The sequence below is a fragment of the Plectropomus leopardus genome, chromosome 2 (assembly GCF_008729295.1).
Source record: "Plectropomus leopardus isolate mb chromosome 2, YSFRI_Pleo_2.0, whole genome shotgun sequence".
Lineage (NCBI taxonomy): Eukaryota > Metazoa > Chordata > Actinopteri > Perciformes > Serranidae > Plectropomus > Plectropomus leopardus.
Genome location: NC_056464.1, coordinates 15167961 through 15193306, shown reverse-complemented (window position 1 = coordinate 15193306; position 25346 = coordinate 15167961). Strand labels below are relative to the sequence as shown.

Sequence of the window (25346 nt, the reverse complement as noted above, 5' to 3'; positions counted from 1 at the left end):
ATCAGCCTCCAGGGCCAATTAAAAATGTGCTGCGTGTCAGAAACAGCACAAGCAGTACAGTAGAAATATGTAAGAAAATATATTAGTTGTGTAACAGAGAGGGTGTAAAAGGGCATTTAATGTTACTTCAGCTGAGGCACATATCACTTTTGATATGTCACTTGAACATAATAGTGATTCTCCTCTCAGTTTATGTTTTAAGTATCAGTAACTCATCCCCGGGCTAAGCTGATTTCATATCAAATACGACTGATTCCAATGTGTAAAGACTCCAACAGAACACTCATCTTCTCAGGTGTCTACTTATGTATGACACTTCAAATTTCATCACCATACGGCTTTCATGTAATGCCCGTTTTTTTTACTGTTGGGTTTATTTTGGCGCACTTGGGCCAGAGACAGCACAGCAGAAACCCAGGCGTATTGAATATGAAACTTAACCGTTCATTCTGCTAGGTCTACAATTGAAAACAGCTCCTCTCAACCATTGATGTGATCTGATAAGCTGTGACCGTATTGACAGATCAACTAATCACCACCGCAAGTGACAAACTGCTGCGGAGAAAGAAATCAAGAACTCGCAGAGAGCTCCACCTGCTGTACTGCGCTCACGGACCCACAAAAATGTCAGACTTTAGAGTGAGGACATAAGCATTTAAAAAAAACAGAGTATGTTTGAGTATGACATCGGGGGTCAGGGCATGTAAAATGCTACATTGGAAATAAGTATTCAACCCATTTTTTTTCCCCTTGGGACTGATCATGAAAGAAGCTAAGAAGTGAGCCATCTTGCTTCCTTCTTATTTCTGTTAAGTTGTGCATAACCAGTACCAATCGGGCACTCCTGTTAAAATGACAGCAGGTAAAAACTATGTTTATGAGCTAAAGCTCAAGCAAACATTTCAATAATCCTGGCAACAGGAGTTTAGCTGGGTAGAATAAGAGGATGTGAGCAAAAGATATTAAGAAATGGTAATTTTTAGATCCCATCCTTGTTGTTATATGATAACAACTAATACTTTAGATAAAACAAATTGCATAGAGGCAACTTAAAACTGACTTTAGGTGCAATTTCAGACAGTCTTGCCTGACCCAGCAGGTTAAAAAAAGGGCTTCATACTGTATTTTAAGCTAAACGCTATCACAAATCAATAAATCATTTCAATATGTGCAGTCGTCAAACGGAAAATATTGTTGTTTTCTTCAAGGATATTACTGGGACCCAAAGTCATCCAAAAACACATTAAAGAGCCATATACTTTAATGTTGGTACCCTATACCTGCATCGCAATGAGTATCGCTAATGGGGTTTACTCTGAAAAAAACTTTGGGACTGCAATGTGATGAAGGAAAATGTCAGCCAACGCAATGATATGGTTTTGAAGTGGGTTTTTTTTAGTGCCTTAGTATTTCTTTATTACTATATTAAAAATGGACTTTAATACACTGAAGAATGAGGCTACACAAACAATACATGTATACAGGACACATTTATTGTTGGTTCTGTTGATAATAAAAATTCAATATAGCACATCTTTTCGTTTTGTAATAGCTGACCCTGTGATACATTGTTATCTGACTGCAGTAATTTGATGCAGTGGTTTTATGTAGATGCATGCTATGCTGGATTTTATAGTTTTAATGCTCACTATCATTCCACCTAAACTGTTTCTTCAGCAGCCAAACTAAAAAACTTCAAAATGTCCGTCAAACCAGAAAATTGCTGTTGAAAAAAAAATACATTATGGCTCATGGATTCCATTAAACATTTCACTGTTCAGTTTTATGATTTAGAATTTTTCTATTTTGCAAAAAGGTAATAATTATGTGATGTCACAGATGTGTTTTGAAAGAATGTCAGGATACTAACATGACGAAAAGTGAACTCAGTAGAGGCCGATCACCCGGGCTGATTGCAGCCACTCATGCGATTCTTGTAATTCCAGAAGCGCAGAAGCGCAGTAGCATGTTTCTAAAGCATCCCAGACGCTGATAAAAATACACACCTCATCTGCTTTTGACGGCGCCAAGGCACGTTATGTAAAGCAAGGCAACGTTTCCTGCCAACATGAAATTGTGAGGATGAATGCATTTTGGATGACTAAAACAGCTAGAAATCTTTGATCCATGTCATTCATAACTGGAATTTAAAAAGTATTAACTTTGTTTGTAGGCCACAGCTTACTTAATTATAGTAGAGGTACCAAATATTAAGGAAAAGGTGACCAAATCAACAAAGTCTGGCAGGTAAAACAGTCCACTTTTGAAATGCTCCCAGTGTGGTGTAACACTGTGCGGAGGACCAAACAAAACCGGGTTGAAGCCGGACCACAGAGAGATGTGGCTGGCGAAATTGTCTGTCCTGGGGATTACAGAAACATGGGCTAATTTAACTTCAGTGTATCACAACATATCAGGTACAGAATTAATCAGCAGATTAACTCAAAATGGGATAAAATTTTTCTCTGGATGTCAGCACAAAGACCAAAATGTGGCCCTACAACAGACTGTAAGGCTTGTTTCCAGAGAACTCATGGCCCTTACTTGGTGGTTAATAGGAACGAGGAGTCAGCAGTTGGGGATATAAAACAGGATTTTCGACAATTGTGACCATGAGAAATCATTGAGCATACAGCCATTCATTTGAAAACAAAATATTAAGCAGATAGGTTCATTAGTTTGTGAGAAAAGCTGCGAACAGACACCCGATATAGAAAACACACACCCACACATTCACACACAGGACCAAACACATGACATCCTCTAGGCTTACACCAGGCGGAAATAAACTAGACATGTTCTTTTGGAGTGAACAAGATAAATTATCATAATTGGAGGTGTATGTGACGAAAACTCTACCTCTTATTTTCAAAAAGCAAATAATTCAAGATGTGTAGTGTTCTCTTTAAGGCATGTATCATTACAAGTAGCTGTGATGGATTTGTGTGTACCAAGCATGCAGTCGCTGTGAAAGATGGGGTGTCGACCCAAATAATTGTAAAAAAAAAAAAAACAGTCTTTAAATCCCTCTAGTATAATTCGGAAAAAGGGGGAAATATATTGCATACTCTTGGCCCAATCTACATATGGGATTCATATGTAAAAATACATGCAAAACTGTAATTGTTATTATTTAGAGAAAATAAGACTCATCACCAATTTGTGTGAATTGTGCATTATAATGCATTATAATCCCTGTTTTTATGGCATGAAGCTCTATTTCGAGAGAGAGGAGTCTGCAAAGAGAATAGCAATGTGCAGATAAGAATATGCATGCAGAGCAGGTACGCATAGACTTCAATCACACGTGGCAGCTCTGACAGAAGGTGAAAATTATGGCTATGGCTGTGAGATTTCAAAGACAACAGGTGTTTTACAGCGAGTCATGCCCAGCACTTGATACACATTAGAGAATGATGAATGGAGGGAGTGTAACATTGTGTAGATGCACTGATCATGAGCAACAATGTCCAATGCTATCAATTTTTTTGGATTTGCGAAATAATAACTACTCCAACCCTTCTCCCTTGTACTAGACATACTTCTCCTTAGAAGACAGATCATACCTGACCTGAGAGGTGTTCAGGTAGACACAGATTCTTCATAACTTTTTATTTTTATACGTATAAATCTGTGTGGTGGAGTATAAACACAAAAAGTGGTGCATTATTGTGTTGGTTTATTTCCAAAGCAAAAAAAAGTTCATTGAAACAGCTCAGTGGAAGGTTCACATTTCACGTTGGATGTTTGGATATTTCTTCATTAAAATGCTTAACCTAAACAGACGCTGTTACATTTTTCCACTTTCACAGTGGCTGATTAAAATATGCAACAGTCACACAACCCAAAACAATTTCCAATCTTTGCTGCAGACCTGGCTGCTGCAGAGGGCAGCAACTTGCAGTGAATTACATTTTTCAGTGTCAAGATTTTACTCTAACCATTTTCACTCTAGCCTATAATCACCTCTGGTACGCCTGCAAAATTGTGTTGGAGGAGAAAAAAGAAACACTGGCATTCCCCTTCAAAGGAGGGACCTCAGACACAGAGAAGAAATTAAAACTGATGCCAAATTGTCCGCTTGTCCTTTAGACATGAATATCTGGAACACTGCTGTCAGGGAAACTGATGAAGACCCACTACCGTCATCTAACACTAATTTATCTCAGTGTGAAGCCTCACCGGGTGAAATGAGAGCTGTTGATGAAAGCAGATGTCATTTGGGTCAATAATGCATAATATACAGCAGAAAACATCAGATTCAGAGCAAACCAGACACACCACACAGTGTGTCACACACTATTGTAAAAAGCACACCCACACATCTGTACACAGTGTATCCATCCACGTGAGCATCATGTCAACAGAAACATTTGTCTAAATCAAGCCTAAAATTTTGATACGCATTTTATGGCACTAGCAGCTGGTAGTTATGATCGGCCCTTTGCTAAACAGGTTGTATTGCAGAAAGCGAGCTATGCAAACACACACACACACACACACACACACACACACACACACACACACACACACACACACACACACAAAACATACAGGAAAACAAATATTTTGTACCTCTAACTTGTTTTGGAGAGCCATACCAGGGCTGCACTATTATGAACAGAATGATAATCATAATTATTCTGATCAGTATTAATATTACAATTATTTATCACTATTGATTTTTTATTTATTCTAATGACAAAACAGATTTATTGCACTTTAATTTGTAAATAAACAGAGCACTGCTTCCACTTCTGTATTGTGCTTCATTCCTGCTAATGTTGTGACCTTTGCATCAGAATAAGACCTGTCCTAATTCAACTTGCATCTCCTATAAGTGAAAAGTAAATAAAGTTCTACCAAAGATTTTACCCTCAAATTAGCTGTGGACTGCAGCAGCAACACTCAGGAAAGTTTTTGACAGGCTGCCACTACAGGTGTGCACGCATCCACATGAAAGCTGCCATGGTGGTTAGTTTGGGAAGCACCTGATTAGATATGCAGCAGTTTTCTATAAGCGGAGTGCACATTTTAAACATCAATCAATATTACAGTCGATCATGTTAATTTATTTTGAGAAGCTAAAATCATGATTGTGATTCATATTTGAATAGTTGTGTAGACCTATTGTAGGCTGGATCAGGGTGCACAAAGTTGTTGAAAAGAAAAAAAGTACAAGCTACTAGGTTACTATACTAATCAAAGTCACTGTTACCATATAAGAAAACCACCATATCACAAAGTATAGGCATATACTATAGTGCGCATTACCAGTAAGACAAAATACAGTAAGATTCAGATTTCATTATTACTTCATATGCACAAAGTACACCTGCTCTGTATATATTTCAACTATACCAACAACTGAAAAAAATGCCACTATGACAAATGGGCCGCAAATAAATGTAGATACCAGTAGATACAAATGTACTTTGTTCAATAGCCAGGTAACAGATTGAAATGCCGTTTAAGAGAACACTTGCACTAGTTTGCTTCTCTGCATAAAAAACTGTTTGTTTTTTTTTTCCAAAGTTTTCATAGCTGTGGTGGATTTGTTCCACCATGCAATCACAGCCTCCCTCTTTCATTCCTTCAACCACCTTCTTGAAAAGGTGAGTGTTGCGATATTTGCATAAATCAAAAAATCTGTTGAAATCAACCAGAAATGTGGGCTTTGCTTTCGGCATGCATCTCTACCCCACTCTTGCAAACTGTTGGCAAGTTGTTTTGTGTATGTTGCCATGAATACACACAAAGCGGACCACAATCTGTGTTAAAAACCCCAAATTCAGATGCATATTCTGAATGAACTGTATACATGCTCAAGTAGTGTTATTAAAGGCTGAATAATACTGGCAAATGCCATGTCTTAATCGCACAATGCTACATCTGGAAAAGGGCCAAATTCAGAAAATCCAAACAAAATATACTCTTTACATGACGAATTAAGAATCCTGTCATATTCAGAATAATAAGGGAATATAGGTGTGCATGTTATCGTACCCAGTGGATGGTGAAATATGTTATATGTGACACTGAGAGCACCCAGAGGAATATTCTGAGTAAATGCGTACATTTTCTGGGACCACTACAATAGCATGAAGCTCATTTGGAACAATTCTGAGTCCACAAAATCAAGATCAAAGCATCACTGGGGTCATCCCTTATGTGAATTCTTTTCTAACCCCCGCAGTCATTCACCATCCGTAAGCAGTTGGCAGTCATTTGTTTCAATAGGCCATAAATCATCGCCGTGCGGTGAAAATAAAAGAGAAACAATCCCTCCTCCCTCAACGATTACCATAGAAGTGCATCAAAGCAAAGCACTGAGCGATCAAAAGCTGGTGTTATATATTAATAGGGGACCTTAGCAGCACTGTGCAGCCTGCGGTTGTGTGTATGAATGTTTGAATGTTTTCCTCATTTTATTTGAGAACGCGGTGCCTACAGAGTTAGGAAAAATCAAGTGTGCTTCCTCTGGTATGGTGTATGTAAAAGTTGTGAAAGGTCTCCATTTTTCCACACTTTGCTCCACTCCACTGTTCTCATCTCATCCTGATACACTGACGCATTTCATGGTGATAACGCTCCCTGGAGACATTATTATTCAGAAAGGTGGTAGTGTGTGATGTGCAATGACAGCGATAGCCTCACCTTGAAGCTCAAAGTCAGACTCCCACCGAGGCCCAATGAGCACACTCAAACTGTCGCCTGTGCCTCTGCAGTGCCATGCTCCATATATATATATTGTACAGCCCCTTTTTAGTTTGCTAACACATGACATTTGTTACCAAATGACTACCTGGCTGATTATTCCAACTTTTTTAGTCTAAAAAGCACGTCAAATATAGCTCTGTGTCCCTTGTCCAGTTTTAAAAGAGAGGATCAGAGTTGGGTCACTCACATAAATTATTCAACAACTTCTTCACTAAATTACAGCCAAATGTGAATAACGCAATCTGATAAAAATCTGCAGGCTATTTACTCAGTCTCTTTTAAGTGCAATTTCGAGTGAAGTGGAGCACTTGAGAAAGACTGTAAAACATCAATCAAGAAAAAGGAGAAATCTCAGCCAGTAATGTAGGTAAGTCGTTTTACCTGGCCCAGAGCAGAAGGACGCAATCACAGCCAGTATACAGATGTAACTGAGGTAGGGCATCCACGACAGACTGTCCTGGAAAAGAGAGTGAGAGCAGGATACTGCATTGACTATAATCAGTATGGTGGCAGAAGTTATAACTCAGTTAAGAGCAGGAATATCACAGCAAGTATTTTATGGTAATTTTTTTGCTTTTGTTTAAACAGCCAACATCGCCAAATAAATCCAGGAAAACAGTTTTGCTGAGTACCGGAAACATTAAGCAAATATTTTTACTGTTAAATGACACACAGCATGAGCTTAATAGTGTAAGAAATATCACATGCATGCAGAGGTGATCTATAATAACCTCATCAGTTGAAATCCTGATGGCAATATATTCAGTGTAATTGGACCGCAGTGTAAAGCACTTCTGTGCATTGAGACCTATTTTCATTTTCACTTACAGTATGTCAAGAATGAGGTCAGTGAAGAAGAGGAAGAGAGGCTTACCTGGAAATTGAGGAACACTGTGAGTAGGCTGAAGAACACGGCCATGGCAGAGAAACCAAAGATGAGGAGGGGCTTCCTCCCAATTCGTTCTATCACTAAGCCCTGGGAACAGGACAAAAAAACAGCACATTAGGCACATTTCAAGGTGTTTCTGTACAACCTATTTTTACTTGCAGCGTAGCTCTGGGGAGAACAATTTCGGTCTGTGGGTTGGTTTACCACTTTGGTCCAGGGTGAAATATCTCACCAACTATTAGATGGGTGGATGGAATTTTTGTACAGACATTAATGTTTCCCAGAAGATGATGACCTTGAGTTTCCTGAAAGGTACCATAAATTATTATTATTATTATTATTATTATTACTACTATTAAAGGAGATGCATATCAAAATGCAAGTCTGTATTAAAAGTCTTTCCATGCAGTGTGTGGCACACTGCTGGCAGAAAACAGTGAAGTGTGAATGCAAACAAAAAAAAAGCTCTTAGCGGAGCTCCCCAGTGGGCAGCTCTTCCCAGGGAGTTCCCAGAACTGTTTGGTCTGAAAACGCTTAGTGTCTTAACGATACCTGAAGCTCCATACCAGCTCCAACAGCCTGTTGCTTCGCTTGAACACAGGGCTGCTTTCAGTCTCAACACCCACTCAGTCTTGTAACAACATATTGATTTTTTTTTTCTCAAAGCACATGAAACATGAAGATGTGTGATCATCAGTGTGTTACAATCTATTTGAGAGTGTTTATTTTTCTCAGCTTTCTCTTTCATACTGTGTTTGCCATATGGTGACATTCTGGAGCATGATAGTCCAGGACACAAAAATAAAATTTGATATGAAAGCAAATATTGGCTGAAGGAAGATGAGGAATATCTAATTTACTTGTCTTTAACCTTCAAACCACCAGTGAATTCTACTATAAGTTGGTGGTGCATAATACCCTATACATAATGAAATCATACAGGACATACACATTAGGATTTACTTTACTGCATGTGGCTCATCAATAATTCCACATCTCACTTTTAACCCAGGTGCCTTTGAGTCATGGATGCAGTGAGGGACATGAGATGAAGGCCAAACTCATTCACGGCCACACTCAAGCCCAGACAGAGCCCCAAGCAAAGCCCTTGCCACAGCTGCAGGCCTTCTTCAATCATGGCCTCAGAGTGCTAAAGTATTCATGAAACTGCCTTCAACTTACCAGTTGGGATTTCACAAAGCTATGGAAAAAGGTCACTGGTATTTGTATGGTATGTATATCTACTGAGGGGCTTCTGAGTGGAAGGGGGAATGAATAGATAAGGTGTTTTTTTTCCCTATGGATTTGTGGAGTAGGAGAGGCGCAGCGCTGCCTCGCCGAAAGAAATCTGGATCAAGGCAGATATCTCCATTGTCCCAAAGTTTACAATGGCTATTGTCTTCTCGGTTTTAACAGTTTATCGTTGGCAGAATGTTGTGTCCCAGAATGTGTCTGCTTTTGATTTGGATTGCCTCCAAATGCAAGGAAATTCACTCTGTGTCTGTGCAACCTGAAGTTGAGGAACACTGTGAGTAGGCTGAAGAACACGGCCATGGCAGAGAAACCAAAGATGAGGAGGGGCTTCCTCCCAATTCGTTCTATCACTAAGCCCTGGGAACAGGACAAAAAAACAGCACATTAGGCACATTTCAAGGTGTTTCTGTACAACCTATTTTTACTTGCAGCGTAGCTCTGGGGAGAACAATTTCAGTCTGTGGGTTGGTTTACCACTTTGGTCCAGGGTGAAATATCTCACCAACTATTAGATGGGTGGATAGAATTTTTGTACAGACATTAATGTTTCCCAGAAGATGATGACCTTGAGTTTCCTGAAAGGTACCATAAAATTATTATTATTATTATTATTATTATTATTATTATTACTACTATTAAAGGAGATGCATATCAAAATGCAAGTCTGTATTAAAAGTCTTTTCCATGCAGTGTGTGGCACACTGCTGGCAGAAAACAGTGAAGTGTGAATGCAAACAAAAAAAAAGCTCTTAGCGGAGCTCCCCAGTGGGCAGCTCTTCCCAGGGAGTTCCCAGAACTGTTTGGTCTGAAAACGCTTAGTGTCTTAACGATACCTGAAGCTCCATACCAGCTCCAACAGCCTGTTGCTTCGCTTGAACACAGGGCTGCTTTCAGTCTCAACACCCACTCAGTCTTGTAACAACATATTGATTTTTTTTTTCTCAAAGCACATGAAACATGAAGATGTGTGATCATCAGTGTGTTACAATCTATTTGAGAGTGTTTATTTTTCTCAGCTTTCTCTTTCATACTGTGTTTGCCATATGGTGACATTCTGGAGCATGATAGTCCAGGACACAAAAATAAAATTTGATATGAAAGCAAATATTGGCTGAAGGAAGATGAGGAATATCTAATTTACTTGTCTTTAACCTTCAAACCACCAGTGAATTCTACTATAGTTGGTGGTGCATAATACCCTATACATAATGAAATCATACAGGACATACACATTAGGATTTACTTTACTGCATGTGGCTCATCAATAATTCCACATCTCACTTTTAACCCAGGTGCCTTTGAGTCATGGATGCAGTGCGGGACATGAGATGAAGGCCAAACTCATTCACGGCCACACTCAAGCCCAGACAGAGCCCCAAGCAAAGCCCTTGCCACAGCTGCAGGCCTTCTTCAATCATGGCCTCAGAGCGCTAAAGTATTCATGACACTGCCTTCAACTTACCAGTTGGGATTTCACAAAGCTGTGGAAAAAGGTCACTGGTATTTGTATGGTATGTATATCTACTGAGGGGCTTCTGAGTGGAAGGGGGAATGAATAGATAAGGTGTTTTTTTCCCTATGATTTGTGGAGTAGGCGCGGCTCCCCCCTGCCTCGCCGAAAGAAATCTGGATCAAGGCAGATATCTCCATTGTCCCAAAGTTTACAATGGCTATTGTCTTCTCGGTTTTAACAGTTTATTGTTGGCAGAATGTTGTGTCCCAGAATGTGTCTGCTTTTGATTTGGATTGCCTCCAAATGCAAGGAAATTCACTCTGTGTCTGTGCAACCCACGAGTTCCTGAAGGCAAAGGATGTTTCTCTTACAGCCACACAAAGACAGAAGCACACACACACACACACACACACACTCACACACCGACCAACAGCAGTCGCAGCTCATAAAGCTCTCTGGTACAAGAGATTGAATATTTATAAGCCTGTTTTTTTTTCTTTGTGCGTGTGTGTGTGAGTCTGTTACGTAGATGAAGAGTGGGAACTGAAGCCAAGTGTCTGTTGACCAAAGAAATGTGTTTTTGAGATGAGACCTAAGAAAAAAAATTGTTGTTATTGTATGAAGCCTTGATTCTTTCATTCATAAATTCACTCCTTTATGTGTGTGTGTGTCAAACAATCATTGTTTCACGCTCAAGTATCCACATACACTGCTTCCATGAGTTTGAACTGGTAATAGGTGCCTAAAAGACATCCTGTTACAGCGCTCAAATCTCCTGCTAATGCCTACAAATCAAAAGTCCTTTTTAGACAGAGATCATGCTGAACCCAACAAGGCATCATGCTTGCATTTGGGGCACAAAAGAGACTCGACATGTGTTTAAAACATCACTGTCTGCTGAAAGAAAGATGCAAAATCTTACAATCCGCATTCAATCCCAGGACAAAGGATTCTGCAGTAGTTGTTAGTATTTTTCTGATCAACAGTAGAGGAACCATGCCACCCGGGTCTACATGCTTATTTCAGTCCCTTTGCTGGTATAGGATGCAATAACAGGCTGCCACAAAATACGGTCCGTTTCCATCCAAACAGTGCTCGAGCATCGTTCAAAGTTATGTCTGCACTGAGTTTGAAAGAGTGACCGAATAAGTACAAAAAACAAGTCACCTGGCCTCCATTCTGCTCTCTACTGTTTACTACCCTGTTTTGAAAGCCTGTCTGTGATTTTAAACATGACGCGTTACTACGAACTACTGATGAAACTGGAATAAATGGCCGCTGTGCAATTTAAACGCAACCCACTTCTGGACAGACTCTACAGAAGTCAGACTGGTGACTGAGCCGTACAAACACACACTGACAATGACGCTTTGACTGTGTTCATTTCAACTGTTGTGTGACAATCAGCAACCATATTACCTTGTAGGACAAAATATATTTAAGGAATACTGATATGTTTGCGTCTTCGATTGTGCTAACCATCTCTGTAAGCTGCCACTCTGCCTCCATTACTCCTGCTCTGCAGTCAAAGCAGAGCTGGAGACATCAGGGCTTGTGTTCCTGCCTGCACAGAAAGTCATTCGCAGATAATCGTATTTGTACAGCATGGAAAAACAACTTCCACAGGCAGAATTAGTCAGGCTAGAAAATCCATCAGCATTCATTAAGTTTTGCTAGTGTGACTATTACTATTCTTTAATTTTCTTGCCACCATAAGGTCAGATTTTGTACTTTGTGACAATTTGTTTGTGTATGGACTGAAACCTGCCAAAGGGCTACAGATTATGACGACACGACCGGATGTGTGTGTGATATAATGTGGGGTGGCACACACTCCACAGCTCTTGTGCTTTAGCCAGCCGTATAGTGACAAGTGTGCCGCAGTGAAAGGTGAAGGCCCAGTAGGACACCAGGAAGGAGGGCAGGAGGTCAGTGGATGGCATTTTACATTATTAATCATATATTGTGACTGTTTTTTTTCATTTTTATAATGTGTTTCACAAAGACGTTAAAGTGTTAGGATCAGTATATCCTGATCACCAAAAAACAATATAAAAATAAAAAAGAGTTTAACAGAGCCTAATAGAAGCAAAATGAACAAGTCTGGTTGCTGCTTAATGACGCATTTAGAATTAATGAGATGCAAAATTCAAAGGCAGCCTGAACGCACACAAGGCCAATGGAAAGATATGAACAGATGCAAGGGGACATGAACAGATAAAACTTTACTCCAGGCAGCATCCAAAATTCATTGTTATCTTGAGTTGGATGACATCACCCCATTAACGCATGAGATGTGTTTCGAGCACAAAAGGAGCTCGAAAACAAAAAACAACTTGGACCAGATGCACTTTTTGCACATCAATGTGCCTTATTTTCACTCCCACAGGTAGCCACAAATGAATGTAGACATGCTGCTTTGAAGCCCCCGTGTGCATTTTGATATTTGTGAACGCTCAACCACTCAGTAGTCTTGTCAATGTGAAGAACTGCAATGAAAAAATACCATTTAACTGATTTGTATGGTGTGTATGGTTTTGGTGTATACGTCTCATTTATACATCTGGCCCTTGAAGTTACATTAAAATCAGTCCTTCTAAACTGTCGCACATAAACACAGAGACCCTCCAAAGACATAGACAGTGTCAGCACTATTGCTCTTCGTGTTAAAATAACACAGTGGTACAACAAATATGGCAGGGCTTATATTTGCTTTGTGCTCAGTCTGTGTTGCACCTTTCACTTTCCTGCTGCTACTTCAGTCAACAGCAAATCTCTTTTAATCACACATTTCATCAGTGACCTTTCTATGTCCACATGTGTAATGTAACTGAAAGATACATTAGTTCAATAAAAAGGTCCATGCACTTATTTTGCTCAGTGTCCCTGGAGCCCATACCAGCATGCATTGTCAGAGTGACACCAAAAGTCTAGCATACTTACAGTCAAACACACTTATTGTTTCCATTGCAACCAGTTTCCTCCACTTAAAAATCTGTGCTCTCCATGCTACAGTCCTCTGATAATGAAGATACCTGGAACAAGAAATGAATATCCTTGTATTGGAGGTGCAAAACTGCCACAAGCAACTATAAGATTCCCTTAATAAGATGCTGAAGACAGAAGGTGTTAAATTAGCTCGGGAGGAGAGGACACATTTCGTCGTCCTGGTCCGAGGACAATTTAATGATGTTACACGCAGGGTAGGTGATTACTGAATTAAAGCACACATTTCTATCAGTTATCGCATAAACTGATTATTGCCAAGACCTGTGAAGGACATTTTCTCTGCATTACAGGCTGTTTAGTGTGTGTCAGTCACATATGCTGTTTAATGTTGTTTTCAGTGATCATGGTGCATGGTAGAAAAGCTGGAGGCATCATTCACACATTTCAGAAATGGCAATTCCTCAAAATTACATCCAAATGACTCAATCTCATCTTTTTTGGAGGACATCATTTTTTTCCATAGACTGTCTTGCACTTTTTTATATATATATATATATATATATATATATATATATATATATATATATATATATATATATATATAAAAGTGTAAAAAATATATATATATTTTTTTTTAAACACAATATAGTGACAGTTTCAGCAAATATGGGCTAGTTATTTTCATTAAAGTTTTAAAATGGGGCATTCTCTTTAAATGGAAGTTAATTGGACAATACATGTTCCCTACTTCTAATAATATAACATAATATGTCACAATAACATTCTCATTTTTCAAGCAACAATTCATCAGTGACAGCCCTCTTTTCTGTCTTGTCTGTAATCTCAGTGCCAATCTTAATTTCCCTACAGAGCAATACAAGGTGAAATGGTTTCATCTGGGTGTACTCGATGCCTGGGTAAAACCCATTATTACCAAAACTATGGGATGCAAAAAGACGAGTAATCTCTCCTCTCCTCAGATTTTGCACACAGTGAGCTTACCATCGTAAGCATTTATTCCCCTTCTGAAAGGATGTGTGGTGTAAAGGCATTACTAATAGAAAAAGGTAGGAGCTGCAGCCAAATACACACAGTGATGTTTTAATGCCCAGGATTTCGGGATAAAACTCATATTTGAAATGTTTGCCAGCTAACTTAAAAAGTTACATTTTAAAGGTAGGTCTCTAGATTCATTGAATATCATAAATATTTGAAGCTCCTGAAAAAAGGAATCAAATTAATCTTTCTCACCGGATGTCAAAGTGATTGTGAACATCAGGCCCATACAAATGGTTTCCGTTCAATGATAATTAAATATTAACACTGGTCTGCAGAAGTCTTGAGGTTGCTCTCAGAATGAAAGATGTCAAATACATTGCTTTTTCCCCAAGGGAAATTCTGTCTGTCAGTGACTGAGTTACAAATTAACCCTTGTGCAGTTTATGGTTATGGCATCTTGTTTGCTATATATATATATATATATATATATATATATATATATATATATATAAAAAGGGCATCACCACAAACAAAAACAAGCAAAAGTCAAAGAGGCCCTATTATGCTCATTTTCGTAATATCTGTATTTTGGGGGACTGCAGCAATTCTGTCTGTCTCATCTTATGTTCCGCCTCCGGAGAAACCCAGTTTGCTCTGATTGGTCAGCTGGAACCCCAGTCTGCTTGTGATGTCACCAAGTTATGGAAGTAAACACTGAAACTCAAACGAGCTGTTTCTGGCAGATAAGGAGCAGTGCGTTCTGCCAAAAGCATAATAGGTCCCCTTTAAGCAGCTAAGACATATTTCTACAACACATGGATAGGCAAGTTTAATTTTGATAGTTTCCGACTTCTCTGTAACTTTAAAGGCAGTTGGTGGTAAAGGCAGCTACAGCTCATGCAGAGATGCTGCTGGCCTGGTAAAACCACCCTGATGATGTAAGCTCAACATTCTGTTTCTCTCCCTGTGTCAGTCTGGACTCGCTCCCAACACAAACAGCTTCAGTGGGCGGGAGCACTTGCTTTGACAGACAAACTCCTTCAGCCATTCCTATGTTAGTACTAACGTCTGCTCCTCTATTACACAAATACAGTGTCAGTTAAACTGTAACCGTCTAAAAATTATTATTTAATAAAATTTGCCCTGTGTGTGTGACATGTACCTCATTGAAAATAATCCCCATGAGGGTTTTTTGGTACACTGAAGTTCCTAGCATACTTCAGCATTTTTCATTCAGCAACCAGCTACCTCTGGCCTGCAGAGTCCCAGCTGGAAGCGCACTTGTTGTCTGTCTGAAGCATTGTGAACACCAATCTGCATGGCTGTGATACCCAGCTTTGCAGCCTCTCCTATCTGCTCCTCCATCAGAGCATCAGTGACAAAACAACAATAAACATTGTATTTGTACCAGGGAATATCTTTAACACCACTAACAGCCAGTTGGTAAATCAAGCTTTTGCCAAATCCAGTCAGACATATGGCGAAAAAGTCTTTTCCTCTGAGAAACTCTGCAATCGCATCCTCTTGTTGTTTAATTGTTGTTAATGACTCTATTACTGAATTTACTTCACTTATCGTGTGTTTACTCTGCTAATGTTAGAGTTAGCACTTGTTGCTGCAGAGGCAGCAATTACTGTTGTGAAAGCAGCGGCCTACATGCTACATCAGCTATAACGCAGTCCCTGATTTGCTACCTGCGTGTTCACCTACAGAGTGTCTCTGATTAGCCCGACAACACTGAAATGGATTGACATTGTTTTTGTTGGGAGCAAGTTCAAAATGACAAGAAGGAGAGAAACAGAATGTTGAGCCCACATGATCAAGAAGGACTTACCAGGCTAAGATGCTGCAGGGCTGGAGAGAGAGCTGATATCTGTTAGGTACACAGTAGTATTTGAAGTCAGTCACCTGGCGGCTAAGTCACTCAGTGGGGTCCTCTCACTGCTGTAGATAAAAGGCTTTAATGTGCTTGTGCTGATAGAAATCCCAGACTTAGATAGCAGCCCAGAAAGGGCATTAACACACTAATTAAATGAAGAGAGTTGGCAGTGTGCATTCCCCACAGCATTTTGTACTTCATTCTTATTGGAAAAGCAGCTCTCGGAGCACAGTTAATACATCCTGATGAACAGACGTAAACTGCAAAATTAATGGCCCTTTTTTACCAAAAACTCCCAGCAATTTAAGAGCCCTGAGTTTAGTGGTTGGAAATTGAAAATCACTTTTGTTCATTTCTGTTTACAATGACATTGCACCTGAAGAGCACAGAAGATCAATTAAAAAGTTTGATGACTCCTTGTACACAATGTGCCCATCAACAAACAGCAGCTGTTGAGTCAGTGAGGACCAAAGCAGAGCACAAGGAGACTGAATGTTGAACTTAGATTCATCAGCTTGTCTGAAACCCGACTCTGAAAGAATGCTAATGCTGCTCTGTGTCTGGATGTGTTAATTGTGGATGTGTAAAGACACCTGGGTACAGCGTTTGAGGTGGGGCCCTGTTCACTCCTCTGAAAGTTGCTCAGTGGTGCATCACACCAAAAACAGTCAGCTGCTGCGTATTAAGTTACACGAATGATCATCGCTGCTTCCACATCATTGGGCCCATAGAGTAAGCGCACCAGAGACCAGCGGAAGGGACAAAATTATTTAATCTTGCAGCTCCTCTAATCTTCAAAAGTTTTCAGACCAAGTGAATCAAATTCTGATTGTGAAATGAGTAATTTCGTTTTGGAGTTGGGATGCTCAAAAAAATGTATCCAGCAATTTACAGACATCTCTTTGGCAATGAAAGTCTATGGGAAAATGTCATTTTGGGCCCGGTGATATCATGTGAAGCTGTAATTCCAAAAAGCATCGAAGCCCAGTACACTTCCTAAAGGCCCTGTGAAAATAGTCAACTGTTTGCTAACTTGTTATTTGCATGTTACTTTAAAAGGTCAAAAATAGCTTTTAATGCAGGTTCAACAGTTTTCTATCTTGCTCGTCTCTTCATTGTGCTTTTTTAGACCAGTCCAGACAACAGCAACATAATTTAAATAAATCAGTAACATGAAAGGACGTTTCTAACATTTGCCCAATATTGCAGTCTAAATGAATGATGTGCACGAGTTGTGGCAGTCGTGAAGCTTTAGTGTGACCAGTTAGCAAAGTTCAGCATTTTAGCTCTCATGCATACAGTTGGAATCTGAAGGAACATTTCTGACAAGAAACTATGGCCCTGGAACCTCTATATCTATATTTTTTAAAGATTCATGAAAGATTCCTTAGAAATATATATTTCTGGGACGCCCTGTAGCTCACCTGGTAGCGCAGGCGCTCAGTGTACAGAAGCCATGCCCTCGTCACAGCGGCCGCAGGTTCAACTCCGAACTGCGGCCCTTTGCTGCATGTCATTCCCTGTCTCTCCCCCTTTCATACTTAAGCTGTCCTATATCTCATAAAGGCAGAAGCCAAATAATAATCTTTGCAAAAAGAAATATGTATTTCTACCATCAGAAAGGGTGACTGGACGTGAGGAAATTATTCAGCCTGTAAGGTAATTATTGCATGAGAAGATAACAGACTGCACAGTTCAACTTCATTCAGTGTAATCTGAACCATAACATGGTGTCATCAGTAGGTCAGCATTCCTACAGCAACAGTTAACTGGATTTCTGTTGAATACAGCAGACGGTCGACTCTTTTTGTCTTGTGTGGACATTTTGCGTCAAAGCAGTTTGTTGCTTGGGTATGGATGATTTGATGGCGATAAGAACACTGAAGCCGGAGTCAGCTCTAGGGTACACAGTACTGCTGTGTGTTAGGATATATATATATTAAATGTCAGAATAGTGGTTTTTTTTAGTGGTTTAATTCTATAATGGGTTTATTATTGATTTCTTGCATGTTTTATAGTTTTTATTAATATGTTGTGTACATTAATCATTACACGGAAATCATCACATAGTGAAATGCTACATTGCCAGCAGAGACACTCTCCTGTGATACAAAATGCTATTCACTCCCACTTGCTGTTTGTTTTTTTATCTGCTAGATTATATCTGTATCACCTGATGTCAGCTGTTGCCAAACCTCGTGACAGTATGTTGCAAAACCAGAAACATGTCTCGAACAAAGTTAATTTTCTCCTAATTCGTCTGTTTGAAAAAATGCCATTTCAGTATCAGTGTATTTAGAAGGGCTGGGGCTTGTGACACATGGGTCCAACATTTACTTCAGAGACTGTGAGACTAAGCGAACGATCATCATCTGTAGTCTTGTTCACTAATCCCGTTGGAATGAATAGACTCAGGGCTGCTGCTAATCTCTTAAAGGGATGGGACAGTGAGGAAACACACGTGACACAGATACAGGTAATTAATCTAATGTGAACCACCTCAGTCTATCAACAGTCTCTGGTGCTACTCTTGTGCCTACTTTGTGCTAGCTTTTAAGGGCACAGAGGCAGGTTGCTCCTGACACTGCTAAAAGACCATAACCTGCATGATATAACAGCCTACTTACCAGAAATCCAAAGTTGTGAATTAGTCTTCCTGGTGTTGTTTTTTTTTTTTTTTTTAATATGTGTTAAAATATTGTCTGTGGGACAGATCATAGGCTACAAAACTCTGGGCAGCCCAGCACTAACAATATAAACCTCTCTTCTATATTTACCTTAAACTGGTATTTACACAAGAAAGGAAAGATGGCTGCAATTGGTTGCTCCTCATCACATGACGTGCGGTGCATGTTGCTCTGTTCCTCTGTTTCAGGGCGCAGCAGTTACGCCCTGAAAAATCAATACTCAAGATCAATCAATACTCAAGAACCCTTAAGTGCCGTGACCAACATTAACAGCAATGGATGTGAGGATGCAAAAAAAAGTGGCATGTGTATAAGCCCTATCAAGATTATGAAAAGAGAAATTTCCTTAAAGGATCAATTGTGAGCAAAGACCTCCAGTACATAGCAATGGCTAATGTGGAAGTATTTTTAATTAAAATCCAGATAGTAATCCAATATCTAAAAGATGATGATGGTAAAATCAAACCTCTGAAAGCTCAGGTTAAAAGAAAAAGGTTCAGACAGGTGAAGATGTTAATGACAGATAAAGTTAAAGCGTACCCCTGAAGTAAAACAAAATGCACGTTGTGATTATTTATATCAAGAACAGCCTTATGCCCTGAGTCAGACCTGTTTGGAAGATTGAAAGTAGCAATACTCACCGAGATGATGGCAGCCAAAGTCTCTATGGCCCCGGTGCTTAGTGTGATGTACGGGAGAACGTTCTCAGCAAAACCTGCTTCCCGTAGGATCCCGCTCGTGTAGTACCAGATCTATTTAAAAAAAATAAATAAATATGTAAACATATAAACTGATGATTTTACACAGGTTGCGGAAATATTTCTCAGCTGTCAACTTCAGAATCTGCAATCAGTAACATTGCAGAACAACAAGCCCCTGTAACATCACCAGTTCACTCTCCTGGTATTTACTAGAGTAATTTGACAGGTCTAATGGCGATAGCAAATCAAATAAAGACCGCTGCAGTGATCTAAATTAAACTCCTGTCTTCTCGTAAAGAGGATGTACATAAATGAAGTCATGTTCATTTCCATGGTAATCGAATGAGCTCTGTGATTTCTAGCTTTCTGTTTTATTACTGAGAAATCCATCAACCTATCAAAGCAGGAAATTTGATAATGAAAGATTAAGCACAAATATTATTCTTTATGATGTTCATCAGACTAGGGGACTGATGTAAAGATAAAAATTCAATTTGTGTGTTTGCCCACTCTAATTCAGGAATTTTAGTTTTAAAATGACCAGTTTCGGTTGCATCCTTCTTGCTGGCAGAACCAGACATACTTAACAGAACATCTTTGGAGCTTATTAACTTTTAAAATTGTACACTTGCCTATCACTGAGGGTTTTTTTTTTTACATAATTACTTACAGAGCTAGAATTTAAATAACCTAATCTCACTGTTGACATTCTATTTATCTTAAGCACCTGACGGCAGAAATAAGTAAGTAACTAAAGTTTATTTGTGTAGCACCTTTCACAGATACAAAATGACAAAGTTCAGTGGATTGAAAACAAATTGCAAAGTAAAAGCAACAACAATTCTCCTCACAAGTATTCATGGCATCCATGTAGTTAATGAGTGGGTCTGGTCCATATTTGGACAACAGCAAGCACACTGCAACACATCAGGTGTAGGATGATTAAATATCTCTTCCAATCAACAATGTGCACGACAGAGTGACTCGCACATGCCTGCAGGCTCTCATGCACAGCGGTGCTGGACACAAACCTAAAGAGACTGATCCACTCTAACTGGAGCATGAAACAGCCTCTCATAGTACCTCTTATTTTATGATGAATACTTACACCTTTTTCACCTTTTGTAATAAGGAAAAAATTACATATGGAGAAAGTGATTTTGAAACATATCATTTGCAAATTGTTTTTCATACAATATATATATGGTCACAGCTGTGCGTGCATACACCAAGGGGAGCACTGCAATGTGCTGCTACACCTGATCCACTGACACTGAGTCACTTTTTCACTAATAGGACTGTTATAGGACAGCACACCCAAGTTTTTCTATTTCCCAGTAATTCTTTGTGTAACAATCCTACATGCCTGGTGATTATTAAATTGAATGAGACAGTTTGATGCTTTTTCTTATACTCAAAACTAATTAAGTTTAGTGGAGGTGCAGCCATAAAGACTCTCTTTGCGCTCTCATTTCATTCACAAAACATCTCCGCCTCACTCCAGCTTCTACTCAGTTGAGCATGGGGCATCACACTGATCTAATCCTATCAGATTTTGCCACAATCACCCTGAGCCAATCATATCTCTGCTGTCAAACATAAACCCTTCTTCTCTTTGCTGCTGTCAGTTGTCATTTCAGGACCAACAGATCCGACCCTCCTCCTCCCCATTCACCGCCAAACTTCACTGCATCCACCGCCCAGGTCTGCTCCTCATTCCACCAAGAGGAATCATTTTCCACTTTCTTGCTATGGTCATTTCACAAAACCGTCCATTGAGGCCCAAAACTGATTGACAATTTTGAGGTGTGACTTGAAATATCAGTATATAGTTTCTGGCGGATTATTAAGCAGCATGTTTGTCATGCAAATACTCTTGAAAGAAAGTATGGGCTATCTACCACATTTTTACCAACGTTTTGCATTACTGATTCTTTTCAGAATTGTTTTAAATTTCATTTAATTATTTTTTTTTATAAATATCAATTTATCGATTTATTTAAAATAGAAAATATGGCTAATGTTTGGTAAATATACACAGTGACATAGTATAAAAAACGCATTTTACTGACAATCAGAGAAAAGAACTGCATCTTACAGCGTTCAGGCCACAGAGCTGATAACAGGCCATGGTGATGATGATGGTGATGAGCTGCCAGCGAACAGCTGGGCTCCTCAGCAGCTGTAAAACAGAGGCAGCGTGTAGGTTGTCCTGAGCACGAGCCTCCGCATGGACCTCCTCCAGCTCCTGGGACACATCCTTCTTTCCCAAAAACCTTTGGAAGGCTGACACACACACACACACACACACACACACACACACACACACACACAAACACACAAACACGCACACACACACACGCACAATGTTAAAAATATCCACAAATAAAACAACCTTCATGATGAGATCAAACAAGTGAGGATTAGTTTCACAGCAAATGACAACAGATCCTCATAATATAGCTGTATTTGTTTGTCTGTATTTATTGTTGTAACCATGTTTTAAGCTGCCCTCTTGGTCAAGTCACCCTTGGAAGAGATTTTAAATCTCAATGAGTCTTTTAGCTGATTAAATTAAGGATATATATATAAATAGATATCAATCAACTAGTTCAAAACTGAACACTTACTAAGACTAAACTACGTGATGATCTCTGTAGCTACATGAGTAAACTTGGTCCCACTCCTGTGTTATCTGTGATGTGTCATCTGTATTTCAGCCATAAATTATTCCTGTTTCTTTGGCTCTTTTGGTTCCATAAAGTACTATGGGTTATGTAGTCTTGCAGACCTAGGGTGGTACATGATCTGTCTGGATATTAGAAGTTCCCAGTTGTTGAGTTGTAGACTACTAGAGGTGGAGAATACATAGGCTTACAAACAGCACTTCATAGCTTTGTTAATTGAATACTAAAAATGTAACAGTTACGATGCTGATGAGTCTGAGTGGCCAAAAACATTTGCTGTGTGTAATCTCACCTTCTATATTGTCACTATTTAAAAAAACACGTGTGTATAAACTACCAACTTTTTAACCAAAGATTCTGTGTTGAGTTATTGACCAAGAAAGGCACATATGAGCAATGTTTTGAGTTGGTCCCACTTATGTATACTTTTTGTTGTGCTTTTGCATCTTTACAAATGTTTAATGAGGATGAAGAAGTGCATCAAACACTTTTTGTTGGGCCTCAAGGATACACACATTGCACGTTGATGAAAACAATGAATGTAAACATAACTGATTAGAAAACTTCACAGTGTAACTCTTTAGTGCACAAACAGATTTTTGGCATAGCCTCAAGTTAAATTCTGGTCCCGTCATGTTCTCAATTTAAATCCTTCTTCTGGGAAATTAAATTCATCAAAACAATATTACATTTTACTGCACTGCAGCCCTCTCTATCTGCCAACAAGAGAAGTTAATGCTCTAATGTGTTGCACCATCTTTAGCTGAATACTGGTCACAGACGACAACACCCTTCATAATAGTAATACCACCTATTATGCAACAAAAAGAGGTCGTAACGGCCTCCCAGAAGTGGAGCCTAAACATCCAGATCGCCCTCTGGTGGCTAGCTGCAGTATAGCTCATGAAGCCCACCTCCTCCATGTCAGTAAATGGGACATGGGCCAGACTAAGAGATCAAAGTACATGTCAAATATATTTTTCCCGAAGATGTTTTTTGTTATTTTAGGTAATTCTTATCATGCTACTGTATGCCCAAGTGTTCATTTTTCTGGTTATTTAGGTTTAAATTAGTAATTTGATGATTATTTGATGGGCTTGAAATCATAACTGACAGCTATGAGTGATAATCGAGTACTCGCAAACAATGGTGCTGCTCGCGATTGATCGGACAGCTGGAACTCCAAAGATTGTTACTAAACATTCTCTAATTCCAAAAAACGTCACCAGCACAGGGTGGTAGCGGCCACATCCAGGATATTTTGGCGTCATTATTTTTCTTACAGTAGGAAAAAGAGGAGACGTGTCATCCATCCTTAAATACAGTCATTATTTGTGTGTACAGAGCTGAGCAGCTTGGCCGGTTGAAGGTTGTTTGAACTTGCTCTACTTGAATGTGATGGACTAGAGGGAATAGGTGGGTGTGAAGAGACCTCTTTTCTCGCTCTAATCCTTGCTCCTGTGCAGGTAAATCCCTGGGGTTATGAGAACTCGAGGTGGGTACAGGCTAAGGACACAATCCAGAATAGCAAATCTCTACACACCAACAGGGACTAAAAGCATGTCATTAGGATGTGGGAGTGGAATGATGCACAGTGTAGACAATGACCACAGAGACAGGAGACAGGAAGACCTGGCAGACTAAAATCTGGTCCATAGTCTCCAGGGTGGCATGTTCAGCAATGCATGAGGGCTACGTATTTGTTGGTGCAAAAACAACTGTTAATGCTACAATACAAAATGCTGGATTTTTATATTGCTTGTTGCAGAAAAGTATCTCACTTACAAGTTTGCTGCAACCAAATTTTCCCTCAGCTGTCCAAAATATGATTCTGGTATGTACGTTCTGCACCTATTAGAAGGAAATAACCGAAACTAAAGAGTGATACTCATCACATACTGTAACATTATTCCACAAGAGTGTGCAATTACAGAGAAAGCAGGACTCATCTACTGGGATGTAAAGGTGCTGTAAAGCCCTCTGAGGCTAACTGTGTTTTGTGATAATGGGCTTTATAAATTAAATTGAATTGACTTGAATTAAATAAAGAAATACAGAATGGGCTTGTATGTGCAGTTTCATTATTTCTGAGAGTAAAATGGCGCCTCTGCTCGGGTAATGTAAAATATCTACATTCTATATAACATATATTTGCAAGCACCTAAGCACTTTGAAAATGGCAAAAAGCACATTAAAAATATACAGTGATGTAACAAACTGAAGAAAAATAGAGTGAAGAACAGAAAAACAAACATCATGCTGAAATGATCCTCTGTTGTCAGAATAAGTTGCACACCATGAGATCTTACATTAACACGGTTATCACCTAGATGAGTACATGTAAATGGGTATCCAATCTCCTCTCCCTGCTGACAGAAACTATGGAAACCTACTTTAATCCAGAATCATACTGGGGCTGTCAGTGTCAGTGGCATGTCATGATATTGATGTTAATATGGTGGTGGTGGTGGGATGTGCAACAGTGGCATTGTCCCCATGGAGCCAACCCACTTTATTTTCCCTGCAGGAGGACAGTGAGGCTTCAATCCATGTCACATTTGTGACCTGAGCACTCACAGCATGCTAAGCAGAGCACTTAGTAAACAATGCTATAGCATAACTAGCAAAAATGAAACACATTCAATATTTAAAGAGAGTCTAAAATGGAGGAACTGAGTTTATGTAGAGGCATTTTTGCTTGGATTTAAAGGGTAAGTGGGATATTTTAAACAGAAAAAATTAGGGTAAAGGTACACTGTATTCCTCTTATTGTCAACAAGACAAGAAATGATTTTAAAAAAATAGTGCAAAGTCCTTTTCTCAATAATCAGACCAACTGTAAGAAGAAAATGTTGGCACTGTATGGTACTGCAAACCAGGGATATGTTGATATGATTGGTTTGAAACATTTGTAAGTTTCATAGCAATCATGTCAACATTTCTAGTAGGGATGCGTTTTAGCTGACTGTCATCAGAAGGTGGAAGGGATGATAGATGTTGTGACAACTCTGCCTGACAGCTGCCAAGCAGCAAACTATTGTTTGAGACCAACAAACATACTTGATAATGTGGAAATGTTACACAACCATAGTTTGCAGAAAAAAACAATGCCATCATTTATTCTGGAG

General features: G+C 39.3%; 1 protein-coding gene across 1 annotated transcript in view; it reads right to left on the bottom strand.

Moving 5' to 3' along the window:
* Positions 1 to 25346, bottom strand: part of slc2a9l2 (solute carrier family 2 member 9, like 2) — a 125283-nt gene that overhangs the window by 41178 nt on the left and 58759 nt on the right. The window contains exons 9-12 of the mRNA XM_042495739.1: positions 21630 to 21817; positions 19472 to 19582; positions 7595 to 7696; positions 7102 to 7177 (exon numbers count right to left, since the gene is read on the bottom strand). Of these exons, the coding sequence (XP_042351673.1) occupies positions 7102 to 7177; positions 7595 to 7696; positions 19472 to 19582; positions 21630 to 21817 (477 nt within the window). The remainder of the gene's footprint in view (positions 1 to 7101; positions 7178 to 7594; positions 7697 to 19471; positions 19583 to 21629; positions 21818 to 25346) is intronic.